This window comes from Saimiri boliviensis, chromosome 9 (assembly GCF_048565385.1).
Source record: "Saimiri boliviensis isolate mSaiBol1 chromosome 9, mSaiBol1.pri, whole genome shotgun sequence".
NCBI classification, from domain to species: domain Eukaryota; kingdom Metazoa; phylum Chordata; class Mammalia; order Primates; family Cebidae; genus Saimiri; species Saimiri boliviensis.
Genome location: NC_133457.1, coordinates 91,399,560 through 91,420,312, shown reverse-complemented (window position 1 = coordinate 91,420,312; position 20,753 = coordinate 91,399,560). Strand labels below are relative to the sequence as shown.

General features: G+C 45.5%; 1 protein-coding gene across 5 annotated transcripts in view; it reads right to left on the bottom strand.

The window, feature by feature from the left end:
- Positions 1–6,661: 6,661 nt before the first annotated feature.
- The window catches only part of SLC23A2 (solute carrier family 23 member 2), a 135,632-nt gene continuing 121,540 nt past the window's right edge, over positions 6,662–20,753 (bottom strand). For all 5 annotated transcript variants that reach the window (XM_074406280.1, XM_074406283.1, XM_039479545.2 and 2 more), the window contains 4 exons: positions 17,315–17,444; positions 16,487–16,624; positions 13,543–13,638; positions 6,662–11,505 (listed from right to left, as the gene is read on the bottom strand). In XM_074406280.1, the coding sequence (XP_074262381.1) occupies positions 11,270–11,505; positions 13,543–13,638; positions 16,487–16,624; positions 17,315–17,444 (600 nt within the window). In that variant the 3' untranslated portion in view covers positions 6,662–11,269. The remainder of the gene's footprint in view (positions 11,506–13,542; positions 13,639–16,486; positions 16,625–17,314; positions 17,445–20,753) is intronic.

Below are 20,753 nucleotides of genomic sequence, written 5' to 3'. Positions count from 1 at the left end.
GAAAAAACGGCAAAGAATATACATAGAAAGTCCATAGAAGGGCAAATTGAAATGGCTGAGAAACAGAAAGGAACTACTTGAACACATTAGCGATCAAGGAAACGCAACTTCAAGGAAATACCACTTAAGTTACCATGAAATATGTTATATTTCTGAGAAAATTTAAAAGTTAACAGCATTATTGACAGAGATGAACGTGTGAGGAATCGGGTAAGGTCCTTTCATACTTTCTGGTGGAAATGTAAATTATTATAGCTTTTTGGAAAGCAATCTGGTAACAACATCCCTTAAAATTTAAAATACCCAGTTTGGCATGGTGGCTCACGCCTGTAATCCCAACACTTTGGAAGGCCAAGGCAGGTGGATCACCTGAGGTCAGGAGTTCAATACCAGCCTGGGCAACATGGTGAAACCCCATCTCTACTAAAAATACAAAAATTAGCTGGGCACGGTGGCACGTGCCTGTAATCCAGCTACTCAGGAGGCTGAGACAAGAGAATCACTTGAGCCAGGGAGGCAGAGATTGCAGTGAGCTGAGATTGCGCCATTACACTCCAGCCTGGGTGACAGAGGGAGACTCTGTGTCAAAAAAATAAAATAAATAAAATTTAAAATAACCAGACTATTTAGCCCAGCAATACTACTCCTGGAAATGTATTTTATCATTCGTTTAAACCTAGACAAAACAATGTTTATTATAGCTACATGTGATGACTAAACACTAGGAATATGTATATCTCTCAGATTTGAAGAAGCTATGGTGAATCCACAGCAACGAATATTGTGAAATTATCAGGAAAATTAATTCAAGTGATACCAGTTAAACTGTAGGGATTTTCACAGGATATTGCTCAGTAAACAATGCAAATGCAGCAAAGCGTGTATGAGAGCAAACGACGACAAAACATGAAGGAATATGTGTGTGTGTGTGTGGTGTATTGTGTGCGCGCATGTAGAATAGCTTGCTAGCTAGTTGTTTTCATGGTTATGATCATGGAGAAATGTACGAATGATATCAAGCACACTGCTCACATGGATTACTGGAGTACAGCAGGAGGATGGGCAGAAGGAGAAGGGGATGGCAGAGGAGAAGCAAACAGAAAAGATGGAAAAAAAGCTGCACTAAAAAGACATCCATGTGTATAAGATGTTGCTTACGTTAAATTGTATTTTGATGCATAAAATATTAGAAAAAGAAAAAATAGATCAATAGCTTCCTATTGGTAGAAATGAGCACAGTATATTGTCAAGTGCAAAAAGCAAGTGGCAGTGTAGTATGCTCGTATTTATAGGTGGTATGAATTGGGATTTTGAGGCTCACAGTGTCTCCAAGGGGTTGGAAGGTGGGTGGGAATGGCAACGGAAGAAGAGTCTTCTCGTCGTTCTGCCCGGGGATACGTCTGGAGACAATATTGGTCCAGTTAAGGCAAGGGCTGCCTTGGTATGTGTGTAGGGGAGGCGTAGGAGTGGTCATTGTGGACTTCTGGGTGCAGCTCAGAGGCAGATGCCTAAATCCCACCATGTGAGTCATTCCTCCAGTCTCAACCTGTGGTTCCAAGACTTTTTTCCAAGGATAGAAGGTTCTGGAAGACTTTGTCTACTAAACCATGTGATTTCTTAGTCAAAACCTTTCCCATACTGGACAAAAGGTGGCAATACATAAGAGGTGGCTTCAGCGCTTTCATATTTATACTGATACATTTGGCCACAAGTGTTATTTTTTTGTTTGTTTGTTTGTTTGTTTGTTTGTTTGTTTTGAGAGAGTGTTTCACTCTTGTTGCCCAGGCTGGAGTGAAGTGGTGCGATCTTGGCTCACCACAACCTCTGCCTCCTGGGTTCAAGCGATTCACAATTTCCCAGCCTCAGCCTCCCAAGTAGCTGGGATTACAGGCATGTGCCACCACGCCCAGCTAATTTTGTATTTTTAGTAGAAATGGGGTTTCTCCATGTTGGTCAGGCTGGTCTTGAACTCCTGACTGCAGGTGATCCGCCCCCCTCGGCCTTCCAAAGTGCTGGAATTACATGTGTAAGCCACTGCTCCTGGCCTTAATTGTGTTATTTTAATGTCAAGCACAATCTGAGGAAGTACAAGTTTTCATATTTGTTTTAGAGAAGTACAGAGGGTTTCCCATTTCTTAACCTGTGATACAGATTGAGTGTCCTTTATTTAAAATGCTTGGGACCAGAAGTGTTTTAGATTTTGAATTTCTTTCAGATTTTGGAATATTTGCATTGTACTTACTGGTTGAGCATCCTTAATCTGAAAATCTGAAATCTAAAACCTGAGATGCTTGGTCTCCATGGTTTCTCATGCTCATGCTTTGTGCATGACATCAGTGCTCAAAATGTTTCAGACTTTGGAGCATTTCAGGTTTTAAATTTTTGGATAGGGATACCGAACCTGTATTACCAAATATAGGCATGTGTTGACTAACAACAGGGATACGATCTGAGAAATGTGTTGTTGGGCGATTTTGCTGAGTGAACATCATAAAGTGTTCCTACACAAACCTAGATCTTATAGTCTATTACACACCTAGGCTACAGACCTGCACAGCATGTTACTGTACTGAATACTGTAGGTCAGGGATCCGAAACCCCTGGGCTGCAGACTGGTAGCAGTCCATGGCCTGTTAGTACTGGGCCACATAATAGGAGGTGAGTGGTGGGTGAGGGAGCATTACTGCCCGAGCTCCGCCTCCTGTCAGATCAGCAGTACATTAAATTCTAATAGGAGCATGAACCCTACTGTGAACTTCACGTGTGAGGATCTAGTGGCTCCTTATGAGAATCTAACTAATCCCTGATGATCTGAGGTAGAACAGTTTCATCCTGAAACCATCTATCACCCCATCCCCTAAATCCATGGAAAAATGGTCTTCCACGAAACCAGTCCCTGGTGCCGAAAAGGTTGGAGACTGCTGCTGTAAACGCAATGGGAAGTATGTTTTTATTTATTTATTTTTTCTTTGCTTTGCCACCCAGGCTGGAGTGTAGTGGTGGGATCTCAGCTCACTAGCAGCCTCAGCCTCCCAGACTCAGGTGGTCCTCCTACCTCTGCCTCCCAAGTAGCTGGAACCACAGGCATGTACCGCCATGTCCAGCTAATTTTTCTTTCTTTCTTCTTCTTCTTCTTTTTTTGTAGAGATCAGTTGTTTTTCACTTTTCCTGACTTATCATAGACTTTTGTAAAATATTTTTAAAAATAAACTATGGAATCAAAGATAAGGTTGGGCATGGTTGCTCATGTCTGTAATCTCAGCACTTTGAAAGTCTGAAGTGGGTGGATTGCTTGGGCTCAGGAGTTCAAGACCAGCCTGGGCAACACAGAGAAACCCTAACTCTACACACACACACACACACACACACACACACACACACACACACACACACACACACAAATTAGCCAGGCATCATCAGAGCCCAGGACGAGTCTGCAGTGAGCTGAAATTGCACCACTGCACTCCAGCCTACGCAATGGATTAATAACCTGTCTCCAAAAAGAAAAAAAAAAGAAAAAAAGAAGCCCACATATTTTAGTATTAGAGTCAGCAGACATAAAATGACTGTCAAATTGCTTAGAAAGTTTTAGAAAGTTGCTATGACTCCATTTCTGAACATATCTTGTGACAGTCTTTAACAATCCAAGAGCACACTTTGGAACACCAGCGTTATAAACAGGACATATCAGGATTTTGTTTTGACATTTAATCTGACAATCTAGAGAGTTTGGTTCATTTATAGTTATTGGTATATTTGGGCCTGTTTCTAGATCTCACATCTACATATGTCCTCTTTACAACACCATAGTGACAGGGCCTTCAATTACATTGTGATATTATGGATATTTCTTTTTTCTTTCCTTTGGCCCTGGCTAGTTTTCAGCGAGCAGGCTTACCAAGATATTTGTTGCTCACCTTTCCTTCAGTTTTCTCCTACAGCACCTCCTATGCGTTTCTCTTTAAGTATCTTACAAAAAAATATTTAAAGGTGGGCATTCAAGTACCTAGACATAAAATCGTAAGTTCAAAATTATTTTCCTTCAGTTTTTAAAAAATGCTTCTGAAAAATCTGATGCTCCTGATCAGAGCTCTTGAGGTTTTGAATCTGTTGATTCTCTCTGGAAGCTTTCAGAATGTTGTCTTTGTTCATCTTAAATTTTACTACCCAGTAATGAAAATGAAATGCACTATATTAAAGAGATATATCAGCCGGGCACAGTGGTTCATGCCTGTAATCCCAGCACTTTGGGAGGCTGAGGCTGGCAGATCAGAGGTCAGGAGATTGAGACCATCCTGACCAACATGGTGAAACCCCGTCTCTACTAAAAACACAAAAATTAGCTGGGTGTGGTGGTGCATGCCTGTAATCCCAGCTACTCAGGAGGCTGAGGCAAGAGAATCGCTTGAACCAGGGAGGCAGAGGTTGCAGTGAGCCGAGATTGCACCACTGCACTCCGGCCTGGTGACAGAGCAAGCACACACACACAAAAAAACAGATGTAACAACAAAAAAGTATCTCATAACACTCAACAAAGCATGACAACACATGTATTATTCCTTTTACATCATGTTCAAAACCATGTAAAACTTAATAGATTATTTGGGGGTGCCCTTATGTAGCAAAATTGTGAAGGAAAGGAAAGGATACATTCAAAATTCAGGGCAGCAGCTCTCTTCATGAGGTTGAAGATGCAATAGGAGAAGCGGTGGGGGGCGTGGAGTGTCTGAAGCACTGTTAATGTGCTGCAGTCGGTGCCGGGGGTGGAAACATGGGTACTCATCAGTTTTCAAATACCTTACAAAATCTTTTGCATGTACCTAATTTCAGGTAAAATGATCCCCCTTGTGATGGACTCACCAGCTGCGATTCAGGGGTCAGGATATTGGGATGGTGGCAGCTGGCTGCAGGTCTTGCAGAAGCAGCTGCACTGGTCACTCATGGTTCAAGGGGCCAGAGAAGAACCACGGGTGGAGATGGGAATGGGGTAGTTCTAAGTTTGCCCTAAACCTGGGGTGTCCAATCTTTTGGCTTCCCTAGGCCAAACTGGAATAACTGTCTTGAGCCTCACATAAAATACACTAACATCAGCTGATGAACTAAAAAAAGAAAAAAAGAAGAAAGAAAAAGAAAAAAAATTCAGCCAGGTGTGTAATTCCAGCACTTTGAGAGTCCAAGGTGGATAGATCAATCACCTGAGGTCAGGAGTTAGAGACCAGCCTGACCAATACGGTGAAACCCCGTCTCTACTAAATACAAAAAAATTAGCTTGGCATGGTGTCCCATGTCTGTAATCCCAGCTACTGGGGAGGCTGAGGCAGGATAATCGCTTGAACCCGAGAGGCAGAGGTTGCAGTGAGCCAAGATTGTGCCATTGTACTCCAGCCTGGGCAACAAGAGTGAAACTCCATTTCAAAAAAGAAAAAAAAAAAATCTCAATGTTTTAAGGAAGTTTATGAATTTGTGTTGGGCAGCTTTCAAAGCCGTCCTGGGCTGCATGTGGCCTGTGGGCAGCGGGTTGGACAAGCTTGCTCTAAGTGAAAACACACATCTAATCACCCCTGGACCCATCATTATACCCTCACCCCACCAGGGAGCCATGCTGGGGCAGAATGGAGCTGCTCTCAGTCTCCCACAACTCAGCATTTCCTGGCCCAGTCTGAATACTCGCCTGAAAGTGGGCATGGCTGCTGAGATCCTCTCTGGTCACCACTCCCGAAATGTCTCCACCTCCAGACGGGTGACTGTGAGAACAGACTCAGAATTTCATCCCCAAAGTCTGGCATGGGCGCACTCCGTAACTTCTGAGGCCTCTGCGACTTTACTTCCTCCTCCCACATCCTCGCAAGAGTCCTGCCTGTATCTCTGGCTCTCTGGGTACAAGAACTGATTGGGCCTTTCCTCCAGCTGTCATTGATCAGTCTGCTGGGCACCAGATGATGCTGCTCCTGAACTTGTTGAATTGAATTTCTTACCAGTTAATTCCTTCCCCTAGGTGATGACTTTTAATTAATTACTATCAGCTTTCTGTACCCGAGGCGTCTGTATCCTTGGATTCAACTGAAGATTGAAAATAAAAAATAAAAAAATAATGATAATAAAAATGTAAATATAAAAATAATACAGTATAACAAGTATTACATAGCATTTGTATTGTATCTCATAAGTCATTTAGAGATGATTTAAAGAATACAGGAAGATACGCAGAGGTTAGATCCAAATATTATACCATTTTATTTTTTTGAGGCAGAGTCTCACTCTGTCACCTAGACTGGAGTATAGTGGTGCAATCACGGCTCACTGTAGCCTAAAACTCCTGGGCTCAAGCAATCCTCCCACCTCAGCCTCCCAAGCAGCTGGGACCACAGGCGTGCACCACCATGTGCGCCTACAATTTTTTAGATAAGGGGTGTCTCACTATGTTGCCTAGGCTGGTCTCAAACTCATGGGCTCAAGTGATTCTCCTGCCTTGGCTTCCCAAAGTGCTGAGATTACAGACCTGAGCTGCTGTGTCTGACCCATTTTGCCATTTTGTATCAGGGACTTGAGTAGCCTCGGACTGTGGTATCCAAGGAGGTCCCGGAAGCAATCCCCTACAGATTCCGAGGGGCGACTCTTTTCTTAAAGAGTAGCCCAAGAAGGAAGCGCGTGAAGAGCAAAACTGTGTCCAGGAGAGCTTTTATTTGTACGGAACAGTTTTAAAAATACAGAATAAAATAGCTTTATCTCTACTATTATTCACAACATCTGGTCCAAATATTACATATTTTTAAAATACTTAAACGTTTAATGAAGCCATGTTAGAAAAACAATATGAAAATTCTTTTTAAAAACTCCATAAAAGAATTACACATCTCAAAAAACAACCCCACCCCAAATACCCTCGGTATGCAAAATAAAAATAAAAAACAAACAAACAAAACCCCAGAAAGGTATATATAGCCAAAGTCAGTCACAAAACTCAAGGAAAATATAGGCATCCCCACTGTTTTAAGAACAGTCAGAAATTTATTAAGGTGTCAAATGAAGATTGTTACTAACAGAAAAGGAAAGTCATTTGAACCGTAAGACGGCAATGTGGGGAAGGGCGTCCCAAGTGCCTGGAAACACGCACAGCGATGCTAAGGATGCGGGATGGTAGGGTGATGCTGAAACACCATCAACACCAACCAGAAAGGACAGGAATGTCTGCGAGGCTGCTGAAAAGAGACCCCCAACGCTAATGTGCTTTATGGGCAGATGCTGAATGCTGGCAAAACTGGGCGGTCTTCTTGCACTATTCAGGTTCTGACTGCAGGAGGGGCAGAGAGTGGTCAATGTATCTAGTGTCTAAGTCCCTGTGTCTAAGTCATGAGGGGACAGAGTACCACAGGCAGCACATAAGTCCTCGGGCTCTTCTCTAAAGCCAAGGGGAGGCTCCCTGGAGAAGCAAGCTTTGTGAATACTCAGGCTGGAGCCGCACACTAGTGCAGCGTGCAGCAGGTGTGGCTGGGCGTGCACAGCTGGCATCCAGCGACAGCCATGCTAGGCCCGTGCCTGTATCAAGTGTATACCCCATGCATGGCCACCCCCCCGGATGCTGCTTCTTTTCTGGCCAGATGGGTTCTGGAATGAGGCTTCTGCTACCGCTCCACATTCACCTTCCATCTGGCCTGGCCACTCCCATGGCATTCGTATTACTGAAGATGAGACTTGCCAACTTTAAGTCTAAGTTGCTAGTACCAATATTTCAGCAGGGACATGAATGAAAGAAATCACAACTTAGCTCATGGTCATAAAATACATGTATGGGTAAATAAAGTATACACACATACTAGAGATTCATCAATGGAGAAATTCTATCATCACATGACATTGTCATGAAAATTATATCATTCCCTCCCTGGAAAACTGTGGCTATTATCCTGGGTAGAAATGTTATTTTACTATATGGAAATACTGCAATATTCATGCATAAACCAAGTTATCATCATGAAAGTCAGTATTCTACAGTATAAAGCAAAACCTGTGTGCGAATTTGTTACCATGAAAATGGGAAACCATCAGGACCCATGAGGCTTCATTCTGGCTGGCATGGTTAAGCCACTTCTCCTGCCTTGATCAATCCCAAGAAACCAACTATAAGTTAGCATGTGAAATCCTCTTTAAAGATTCTGAAAGTAAATGTATCAGTGAATCTATATTTAACTCCCTAATGAGAATGAAAATTGCTTACAGAGACTAGAGTCACTTCCCATTATCTGTGAAGCAGTGGCTTCACATCCCCCACTGTGAATATGGCATCACCTCCTTTCCGTATTAACACTAACTACGTTTCGTGTTGGGATTGCCAACACAAATGCTTCCTTTTAAGGACCAGGCAGGTGACCTGGGAAGGTGGTGGTGGGTAGGTGGTCTCTGCGGAAACTGGAGACTAACTGGCCTGCAAGGACATTCACATCTAATATATTTTAGAACGCTCTACAGGTAAAACAAAGTACAGGTGGTGGTTCAAGGCCCCAGCAATGCAGGCCAGTGGTGAGAATGGGCAGTGTCACAACACAGACCGTATGTGGCCACTGTGTCCCCCATACCTCCCCTTCAGGTATGTGCTTAAACCCAAGAAGCAGATGAATACATTCTTTTTCTTTCAATTACAAATTTTCCTTCTGTAGCATATTTTCCAGCAGGATAACCACTTCCTAAAATGGTGTGTGTGTGTGTGTGTGTTACATGTTCAAGTTTATTAGTCATTAGGGGATGTCAATCACTCAAGGCTGTGCAGAAAGTACCAGATTCAGCAGGGGCATCTTTGCCCTCTTTGCTCCCCACCTCCTAACCCCTTAACCCTCCTCGGACAGAATATCAGGTTGGCCCCTGTGGAATAAGAAGAGCAGAAAACTCTCATTCCAACAGGAGTTGAAAGTGTAGGGCTTCCTTCCCCATGTGAAGGCTCGCAGAGGGCACCCCACACATTCGCGGAGTTTGAAGCCTCCTGATAAAACCCGGCCCAAGGAGGGGCTTCAGAAGGGGGTGGGTTTCTGGATGACTGAGGCACACACCCTGAGTGTTATGCAGTGGAAGACGCCCAGTCAAGCTGAAGAGAAGGTACCCCTGGATCACCAATGGCTCTCAGGCTTTTATTTGGGTATTTGGTCCTTCTGCTCACCTGGAGAGCTAGAAGATTGCAAATCTCTGGGATGTTTAGCAGTCGTCCCCATTTTTCAGAGCAGAGAAACTGGAGATGTTGAGCAAAATCCAAATAGAAGGAACTGAGAGCAACTCAGGGCAGGAGGGCTGCCAGCCTCGAGGGCATCCCAAGGCAAGAGGGATGGAAACCTTCAGTCAGTGTGCTTCTAAAGTATGCATCAAAGACACATTTAAGAAAACATACAAAATTAGATGTAATTTAGCATCTAAGTTCTTTACTTAATCTGCAGTAAGATTTTGGCAAAACAAAGCAGTGGCTCCAAGGTGTTCTTGCCAGAATCAACCTTGAAGCCCTGAACTTCCAGGAGTGAAGTGGCTACAGTGATGTAGCAATGCTGCAGACAGCGCCGCAGCACTGCAGAGCTGAGCCAGCCTGGGGTCGAGGGGGACCGGAATGCACCGTGTGGACAGAAGGCTGCCGAGAACCACGCCCTGCCGCTGGAGACAGGGGACAGGCAGCCACGCAGCCAACCAAAGCTCCACCAGGTTAACGGCGCTGAAGATGCGGCCCCTCATGAAGCGAGGGCACTGCTTCTTATCTCAGGCTTTTTCCTTCGCTGAAAAGTTTCAAACCAAACCAACAGGAGTCATTTCTCAGAAAAGATTTAGTGTTATTAGTTAGAACTCTCTTAACAGAGAGGGAGCCTATTGGCTGCTTTTCTTACCTCCTTCGGCTACCGCTTTCACCTGTAAAATCAAGATCTAATGGACGTGCAACATGGCAACCCACAGGGAGTCTCCTTAAGCCCATGACTGCCAGAAACAACTTGCAACAGAAGCACGGGTGTGTGGGGCCGGCTGGGCCGACAGACCATTCCACGTGGCGGCTCTGCGTGTTACCCGCTCTCAGCCTCCCTTCTTCACAAAACAAATTCACGTATAACTTGACCCATGATTTCTGGGCTCTGGTCCAGTAGTCAGTTTTGATAAATAGATTAGGCATTACAGTATTTACACTTTCATGGTATCAAGCAATACAAAACACAACCACAACAATGGTTACTGGCCTTCAAAAGCCGTTACAACAAGCTTCCCTGATGGTGCCCACAGCTTTACAAATGCTGGTTCTTTTCTTGATGGGGCGGAGGGTGGGGTGGGGGACAAGGAACAGGGATGCAAGGAAAGAGGGTCACATGGAAAACACTGATTTCCAAAATCTGCTATAGTCAATAACATTAAATAGGAATAAAACCTTGTAATTATAGACACGCGCAACAATAACATCCACATGACGGCAGAGCCAAGACGCCCATCAGCTTGTCTGACTGGTGCCTTGTGCGGCACTCAATACTCATCATACTGGCCAAGAGTGACAAATGCCAGATAAGGTGTCTCAGCCACTAGTGAAGTGAAAAGAGGCCAGTGTGCACGTGCTAGCCCAACCAGGGCCAGGGTGGCCAGGAGAAGGTGCAGCGGAGAATCAGATACTAGCTTCAGGGTCCTTTCCTTTCCCCTCCAATGCCCCAAATAGATGTTCATTCAACATCTGTGCAGACCTTAGCCACAGCCAGAGCTGGGCACAGGACAGCCACGCCACTGTTTTCAGGTCAACAGCCTCCTCCTCCAGGAGAACAGGGACAACAGACTCATATAGGGCCAGTCAGTCATGACAGTGTGAGGACACTGGTGCCCCTTGGTCAGAGGAGGTCTCTGTGGGCACAGACCAGGGTCAGATGATAAGGAAGCAGGTCCGGGGCCTTGGAGAGAAAGAGAAAGCCCCTGGACCCTGGAGGCGGCTTATAGGAAAGCTGCCCCTGGGTGGTGGAAGGGAACTGAAGCAAGGAATCGCTGCAGAGTTTAAATGCCCACTCCCCAGGGAGAACTGGAACTTCAAATCTAGTGACCACAGTCAGCAATGGACACTCTCAAAGGGCAAGGGTTCAAGGGTTTAAATAAGGAGATAGGTGAGACACCGTATCAGGCACCATCATCCCCACAGCAGAAAAGTGATTCAGTCCGTCTTAGCTCTGGGGCGCAGAATGTAAATGCAGATATACAAACATGTATTTTATTCTTGTTACCCAGCAAGGAACTACGGATACATGCCTCACTGCGGCTGGGCCACAGGGCACAGCGAAGGCTATCCTGTGGCCTGGGAGTCTTCGTCTGAACTCCGGCTGTTGTCACTTTTCCTGAGGCCTTTCCACCATGTGTAGCCCACGAAAGTTGGGCTGATGGGTAAGTAGCTGAAGCATCTGTATTTTTTAATAATGTTCATGCCAAATGGCAAATTGTAGGACTCCATGCCGTCGAGAGATTTGCTCCCTTTGCCCACGCCCTTCTTCCATTTCCTGATTCCTCTTTCCTCTGGAGTACCTGTCATACACATCCCAAGATAAAACAAAGGAATGCTTTGTTTAGCAGCTCTACTGAGAATGAAACTCCCGATTCATACACCACACACACACACACGCACATGCACACACACACACACACACACACACACACACACACACGCCATCCCACAGATCAAACCTGCCCAGATGACAGCAAAGAACACCTCAGGAGTTGAAGGTGCTCAGCTATCCAGGTGCCCAAACCAGAAGTCTAAGAAGCACTAGCCCCTCCATGTCCCTCATTCAAGCAATCACCTAATGGCCTTCCGACCTCCCTATCCTTCTATGTGACCCATATTCTCAATTTTCACTGTTGGGGTCTGGCCCAGGACATGTTATTGCTTTTCTGGTTCATTCTATCTATCTCCCAACTGGTTATCTACTCTTCTGGTTTATCATCCCCTGCCCCAAGTCTGTTCAAAAAATACTTTTCTAGGCTGGGTGAGGGGGCTCACACCTGTAATCCCAACATTTTGGGAGGCCGAGGTGAAAGCACCACATGAGGTCAGGAGTTCAAGACAAGCCCGACCAACATGGTGAAACCCCAACGCTTCTCAAAATAAAAAAATTAGCCAAGTGTGGTGGTGCACGCCCATAATCTTAACTACCTAAGAGGCTGAGACAAGAGAATCGCTTGAACCCAGGAAGCAGAGGCTGCAGTGAGCTGCGATCATGCCACTGCACTCCAGCCTGGGCAACAGAGCAAGACTTGTCTTAAAACAAACAAACAAACAAAAAACTCTCTAAAAAGTAAATCTGAGTCAAAAAAAAAAAAAATCTCAAATCTGAGTTTGCAAAACAGGGCTGAGTCTTTACTGTATCACACAATTCCTTCGTCAACCAGTCCCTGCACAGTCACTTCCTGTCTAGATAGACCCACACTTCGTGCTGCTTTGCTCCATTCTGGCATGGTGCTGTGGGGGGACACACAGGTCATGTGCTTGTCATGCTCCTGTGGGGATGAACATCCACCGGCTGGAAACTCCTGGCCACTCTGCACCCTGACAGATGGGTCAGGGAGAAAGCTCTGAGCACATGGGACTCAGCAAGGAAGCGCATGATGTTTTTATATCTAAGCTCTGCTCTCTCATCCGTCTTTCGGAAATAAAGCTGACTTTAATTTCCATCAGCCTGACTGCTGTGCCCCTCTCTCAGTTCCCACTGGCTTAGGAGAAAGAGGGTGGTTCTTACGGACTCTCTTAAATCCAGTGCCTTCCATCTCTTCATGTGTGTGATTCCTTCTGCTTTGGTTTCCCCAGCAATCTCTTGATTGAGGATTTTTATGGAGATGGGTTGTTTTAAGGGGGAAATCTCAATAAAACCTTCAAGCCTAAGAATAAGTATCATCCTTCCTTGAAAGCAGGGAAATCTACCAGTATATCCATGGCAGCATTTTACAACGGTCCACAGCAGCCATCTCCAAGGCAGGATGCACATAACATCCTAGTCTGTCACCCCAAGCTCAGCACAGAATGTATCCATAAACAGGGATCATGGGTTTGGAGAGGCAGATGCCTCCAGGCACCTCTCATCAATGATCCTGGACCCCTAATCTCAGCCTTTGCCCACGATCTTCTACTGCCTTTTGGTCTTAGTTGGCTGGAAGCCCACCTTAGGAATGACTCATTTAAAGGACAGTCTCCCCACGCAGAAGTGGCGCAGGCTGTTCCCACCTGTCTCAGATCAGATGAAAGCCACACTGCGGGCCCTTGGGCACAGGCTGTGCCGGGAGGCAGAAGCCTGGGCTGTGCCCACCCCACTGCCATCTCACCACACACAGGGAGCTCACCTGTTATCTCCCAAAAGTTGTTCAGTAGGAGAAACAAAATTAATCAGTTTATTTAGCAAAAAACGGATTCTTACATGGAGGCTGAGAGCGCCATCGCAACTGTTTTAGAAAACAGTTATAACCAGTGATGCTTTGAACTCATTTACTCTTCCTGTTTCCAATTTCTATTTGGCAAAAAAGTAACTCATATGTGAAAAAAAAAAAGTGTGTTTGATATATACCACGTACCTGGAATGGTGTTATCCAGGATAAATGCCACACAGCCCCCTACAAACATAGCTGTCGTGAGAAGGACGTTCAACACTTGATCGATTCCTGTTATCCCTAGAAAGAGAACACAGCCATAAAAGTCAGTGCCACAGCAGGAGAGAGCCTGACTTGGGAAGGGGCAATGGTGTGGGCAGAATTCCACCAATCAAAGCAGTGCAGGAAAGTGTAAATTTCTTAGTTGTGCACAAATTTTTGCCAGTAACGTTTTAAACTATGATGAATACTTTCAGCAATAACCCAAAGGTATCTCCATAAGGAGAATTCTCAACAGTGGTGCGTAACACGTGAATAACAGAATGGCGTTCTCCCTACAAGGAACTGTGAAGCCGCAGGGGTGTAGTCTGTGGATAAAAAAATTCAAAATTAAAAAAAAGGTAGTCGAGCCGGGCGCGGTGGCTCGAGTCTGTAATCCCAGCACTTTGGGAGGCTGAGGCGGGTGGATCACGAGGTCAAGAGATCGAGACCATCCCGGTCAACATGGTGAAATCCCGTCTCTACTAAAAATACAAAAAATTAGCTGGGCATGGTGGCGCGTGCCTGTAATCCCAGCTACTCAGGAGGCTGAGGCAGGAGAATTGCCTGAACCCAGGAGGCGGAGGTTGCGGTGAGCCGAGATCGCGCCATTGCACTCCAGCCTGGGTAACAAGAGCAAAACTCCGTCTCAAAAAAAAAAAAAAAAAAAAAAAGGTAGTCATAAGGCTGAGAAAAAATTACAAAGTGAAGAAGATGACGACAAAATTATTTCTGGTACCTGCAATCATACAAGAGTTTCCTGTATCCTGGGTTACCAATAAGTGCTTAGCTGCTTTTAATCAAGAGCAACTGGATTTATAAAGATGTCCTCCCATGATTATGACACATTAAATGTAAAAAGTGACAAGAATCCCATTTATCCACACATTTTCCATACTGAAGATTGAACGATCCTCAACAGAAAACCACAAGCACTGGTGAGGATGTGGAGAAACAGGAATGCTTGTACATAGATAGCAAAATGGTGTGGCCGCCATGAAAGAGTTTGGCAGTTCCTCAAAAGGTTAAAAATAGAAGTACCGTATGACCCAGCAATTCCACTCTTAGGTATATACCCAGGAGAAATGAAAACAAGTACTCGAATATGTCTCACATTGATTATTCATGAATGAACGTATCTGTGAAATTGCCTACACTAAAATTTATTTGTAAACCAAAAATGAATGCCCTTGGTGCCTTCACGGGCATACAGAGTAGTGAAAAATCTAAGCTATGCCACACACATTCCCAGCTGATGTCAAATGAGCTGACGAGCTGCCTTGTTCTGGCCTCCTCCTGTAAACAAGAGTCCTTTTTGCAGAAAATTTAGTGCCCTGTCTGTCATACTGTGTGTTTTCTGCTGGCAATCTCAGTATTTAAAATGTCAGCCAAGTGGTGTGAAGTGCTCCCTGATGTTCCTGCGCATGAGGCGGCTGTGGTGTTTTAGAGATTTATCTCGGCACAACCGTAGCACTGCTGGTTATGTTTCCCCAGCGATGGTTCAGTATTTGCTAATACTGTTTGTGGCGACTCTATGGAACATAACTTCATGAATAATGAGACCTGACTGTACTTGTACATCAACATTCACCATAGCCAAAAGGTGGAAACATCCCAAATGTCCATCAATGGATGAAGGGATAAACAAATTATGATATATACACACAATGGAATATTATCTAGTCATAAAAAAGGAATGAGGCCAGGCATGGTGTCTCATACCTGTAATCCCAGCACTTTGGGAAGCCAAGGCAGGAAGATCACTTGAGGTCAGGAGTTTGAGACTAGCCTGGCCAATATGGTGAAACCCCGTCTCTACTAAAAATACAAAAATTAGCTGGGTGTGGTGGTGGGTACCTGTTATCCCAACTACTTGGGAGGCTGAGGCATGAGAATCGCTTGAACCCAGGAGGCAGAGGTTGCAGTGAGCCGAGATCATGCCCAGGCCTGCACTCCAACCTGGGTAACAAAGCAAGACTCCATTTCATAAAAAGGAATGAAATACTGCTGCATGCTACGACATGGATGGATCTTGAAAACATGCTAAGGGAAAGAAGCCAGACACGAAAAGCCACATACTATGACTCCATTTATATGAAATACCTAGAATAGACTGTGAATCCATAGAAACAGAAAGCACACTGGTGGCTGCCAGGGACTGGGGGCAGGGGGTGATGAGGATTTACTGCTTAATGAATTTGGAGGTTTATTTTGGGGTAACCAAATGTTTTGGAAACTGGACAGAGGTGATGGTTGCACAACACTGTAATAGATGCCACCTAACTGCTTAAAGTGGTTAAGTTTGTTATGTGAATTTCGCCCACAAAAAGTATATATATAAACAAATGGTCCTCAATTCTGCACTGGCTAAGATATTATCAGTAGCAATGGTTGTATCTTGAGATGGTTCCTCCTTTCTACATTCTTCATCACATTGCAGTATTAAAAGGAGGAGTTAAAAAGGTTAATCTTGAATGCAGAAGCCACATGGTTTTGCTCTGAGGATTTAATAGGATAGGCATAAAATAGTACAAAAATGTGTTCAAAGTCCATGAAGTTGAGTTTCAAAAAAAATTATATTAACAGAGCATTCGTCTATTAAGATAGACTAATGTAATCAAAAGGATTTACAGAGAGGCATTCTCCTTCAGGAGAGGGTCCCGGTAAAAAACGGACCTTAGTATCCAAGACCATCACATGAACACGCCAGCCAGAAGCCCACAGGGCTTCCAGGTAACTGCTGAAAAGTGAGACTCAAGAGAAATGCATGTACAAATCTCCACAATAGTTCCTGAAGGTCCAAAGTCCTCTCCAATGGGCAAAGAGCCATGCGTGGACTGGTGGCTGTGGTTCCAGGTCCCACTCCAAGATGCAAAGCCCATTTCCTTACCTGTGACAAGAGGGTTCTGTCTGAGGTAACTCGGAAGGACAAGTCCAAAGAAGATCGAAAATCCAAGCACAAAGAGGTTCCGGGAAGAATTCAAATCAATGAACTGCAGGTTAGAGAGGCCAACAGCTGTGATCATTCCTGGAGAAAAACACACCAGACCACAAGCTCCAGCACCACTGCAGCGTGGACAGCAGATTGCTCAGGGCAGGTGAGGGCAGGCTCCCCGGTGCCCCTTCTCTGCCCAGCAGAAACCAAGGAGACCAATGCAGGGACAGGAAGGGGGACGTGTGGGGTTGGACTGTGGCCACCCTGGGCTCTGGGCCAAATGACTCTTGGCCTAAGCACTATTTGGGTTCATACGGGAGCATAAACACCATGTGGCATTTTGTCAAGTAGAGAACTAAGGACATTGGTTCCCTCTCTATACAAACATTTTGATTAAACAGGGAGACCTACCCAAATATCTGGAGCATGTCTGGTTATTACAGCTAAATGGCGCAGAGATCAAATCCAGAGTCCCACTGTAAAAATGGTCAGTTTAAAGTAGTCCATTCAGAGGGATGGTATTTGAGTTAAATTGGTCAGAAATACTAAAGAGATTAGATTTAATCTCAATATTCGTAGCACAGTAAGATCTTATTGTTGGTTTCATCTTTAGCATAAATTCAACTCAGGGTGATATAAAGTTTTCATTGTTTGAAGGCATATCCTTTGTTATTTTAAAATAGAAATTTATCATCTTCTTACTGAAGGGAGTCAGCAAAAACACCATGATTCCGATTAAAACCCCATAAAAGTAAAGGAAAAAGCCAGAAAGGGGAGTTTTACCAAAGAGCGTGCAGAAAAGGGCTCCCAGCACAGGATCTGGAAGGGAGGCGAAGAGGGCGCTGAACTTCCCGATCATGCCGAGGGCGAGCATGAGGGCCGCTCCGCACTGTATCACGCGGCGGCTGCCGACCTGCAGGGCACAGGAGGCCGGGAGACAGGGACTGATCTCCATGCCGCATCACCATAAATTACCCAAGAACCCTGAGGAGAGATACCCATGGCCTGGCTTGCGACCTTCCCCTTCTCCTCAGCCGACTCGTCTCACCTCCACTGTGGGGACCCTGAGGGTCACCCTCGGCATCTCCATGCCCTGGTGATGCTCCCTGCACTCAGGCCCCGGGGCTCCATTGCCCTGGCACAGTCATCATGGGCGGGGATGACCCTGTGTCTGGAATGCAAAGCCCACGCTTTGCCCCTGACAACCCCCTGGGTTCCCAGCACCACACGTCACCAAAGTGACCTTCCCCAAAGCACTTCAGCCTCAATGCCAATTTCCCCACACCAGTAATCAGACCAAACCCCCAGACATTTCTGGAACCTCCTTTCCTGATGGCACAATTCCCGTGAGAGGTGGCAAAGAGAAGGGGTTACGGGTGAGGACATCTGGAGCTCGATGGCAGGCTCTTCTCCCAGCCCGCCTCTGACTATGGTTGGGCAGACCCGCGGCCTCTAGGATCTCAGGATCTTCATCTTGGTCATGTACAAGCCTTGTGGTTTTGCTTTGAGAATTGGGACCTGCATAAAACCGCCTGAATGGTAGCTGGCACACACTGAGCCATCTGAGAGCCACCTACCTGGGCCTGGCTGCCTCTGGCTTTCTTGCACCCACTCGTCCTCCATACTGCCATGGAGTGACCTTTCTAACACATGGAACTGGGGAGGTCGGTCCCCTCCTTGCATGCTCTGGTATGAAATAAAACCCACTTCTCAGGCTCCTTCTAAGCACTCCAGGAAGGCCTGGGCCTGTCTACCTGGACATCCTTCCCTGCGGCCCCTTCCTAGCCAGATCCCAGACACATCCTTTTAAACATCACCCAAATGCTCCACAGAAAAGTATCCCGACACTAGGACTCTTCCCCCATTATAGGCTCCCACGGCACCACATAGGGTGTTATCTGCTACTGTTGATCTCTGCCTCCCGGCAGCTTCTGTCTAGCCTGCTGTCACCCGGACAGTGGGAGGTGGCACGGGCATCTGGCTCAAGAATCCTGCACTGTGGGCCCCTACTCTGTGCTGCCTCTTCCAGGAAAACACCCTGAGGATGTAAATTGGGTAAACATTTCAGAGTGTTTGGGGGAATGTCCACAAGGCCTTATGTGTGACCCCAGCGAGGAGCAGAAGAGGGCTGCTTAAATTTTAAGTAAAAGTGAGATGAAATTTTAAATGCAATTCCCCTTATACACTGGCTGCATCTCAAATGCCCACCAGGCATACGTGGCTGGTGCAGCTGTGTGTGACATGTTGACCACTGCACAGAACTCTCAAAGGACCAGGGTCAGCCGGTCAAGCATAAGCATCAGAGCCTGGTCTGAGCTGTGCACGTGAGAGACGGCCGTCCAGCTGGACTCAGTCACTGTCCCACTGTCCCTGGCCTGCCCCTCCTCACCCCACAGAGGGCAGGGAAGCAATGGAAAAGATCACTCAAACTGACAAATCAAGCAAAAGTGACTCGTGCTTGGCTGTTAATAGGTAATAAGGAAGGCTTTCATTCACCAATGGCTGCATCTTCAGCAAACATTTTTGAGGAACTACTATGTGACCAGCACTTGTTAGACTGGAGCAGGTGAATGAAAGATAAGTCACAAGCTTGATTAAATAATCTCACTGCTATACTGTTCTGCTGTGGAGGAGCCCAGCAGCAGGGAAGAGAAAATCTGAAAATTTAGGGCGGGTTGTTGGAGATGGTCCTGAGGGGTGAGTAAGAGTTTGCTGGAGGAAGAACATCCAGGCAGCCTATGTGAAGACTCCCAGCAGGGTCAGGCAGGCCTGTTAGGTATGAGGGGCCGAACTGGCCCCAGGGATACCTGAAACTAAATCTGACACAAAAGTGACATCTGGAAGACTGATCTGCCTTTGATGCTGTCAAAAATACAAACAGCAACTAAGCCATTCTTCCATTCAATGAACATTGCCCAAGTACCTATTGTTTTATTCTAACTACCAGAGACAGAGCCCTAAAACCCCAGCCCTCTCGCTGCTTCCCCAGGACTTTGTGTCCCCTCTCACAGGACCCATTCCCTGGAATCTCCTTGGTTCCTCCCTCATGAACTGTGGCTCTACCTCTAAGTTCTTGGAAAAATAGGCCCTAAGTGTATGGTTTTCCAAAGTCTTCCACAGTGGTGCAGAATGCGGCAAAGAGAAATGACTAAAGAGATTTGACAGCCAGGGAGATAGTACTTGCTCTGTTCCTAGAAATAAACTAAGATAATGATAATGATGAACCTTGCTGGTCCAGGCAGGAAGGCACTCAGGTGCCATCATTCCTTCATGCAATATTGATATTTATGAAGCACCCACTCTGCCAGGCTACTGTTCTAGACACTTGGGAAACATCAGCTCATTAAAAAGTGTTGGCAAGGTAACTTGTCAGAATAAGCTAGTACCATTCAAATTTTAATAATGAGAATGATTTCCCAAACCACCTTGGTGGTCACGTTATACGATGATGTGTTTTAAAGGGGTGCAGAAGGAGGAGGCTTGTTAAACTGTCTTCCCCTAAGAGTGCCATCTTCTACAACACTTTTACTCCTACAATTAGGTATCCTTTAATTGGTTCCATGACCACCACTTCCTTCGCCTCAGATAGCAACAACCACAGATGCTCAAGTCCCTGATATAAAATGATAAAGTATTTCCATGTAGCCTACATGCATCCTCCCATATACTTACTTATTTTTATTTGAGACAGAGTCTCACTGTCACCCAGGTAGGAGTGCAGTGGCACGATCTCAGCTCACTCAGCTCACTGCAACCTCCACCTCCTGGGTTCAAGCTATTCTCCTCCCTCAGCTTTCCAAGTAGCTGGGATTACAGGTGCCTGCCACCATGCCTGGCTAATTTTTGTGTTTTTAGTAGAGATAGGGTTTCACCATGTTGGCCGGCTGGTCTCAAACTCCTAACCTCAGGTGATCTGCCCACCTTGGCCTCCCAAAGTGCGGGGATTACAGCTGTGAGCCATGGCGCCCAGCCAACATCCTCCTATATACTTTAAATTACCTTAATATTACTTACAATACTTAATACAATGTAATTGCTTTGTAAATTGTTGTCAGACTGCACTGTTCAGGGAATAATAACAACAACAAAAAGTTTGTACATGCTCACACAGAACAGTACAGAAACAAACAACATTGGTTCAGAAACAATATTTTTGAATTGAAGTTGGTAGAACCCTCAGATACAGAGGGCCGGCTATCTTATTTGGGATTTTGGATTACTT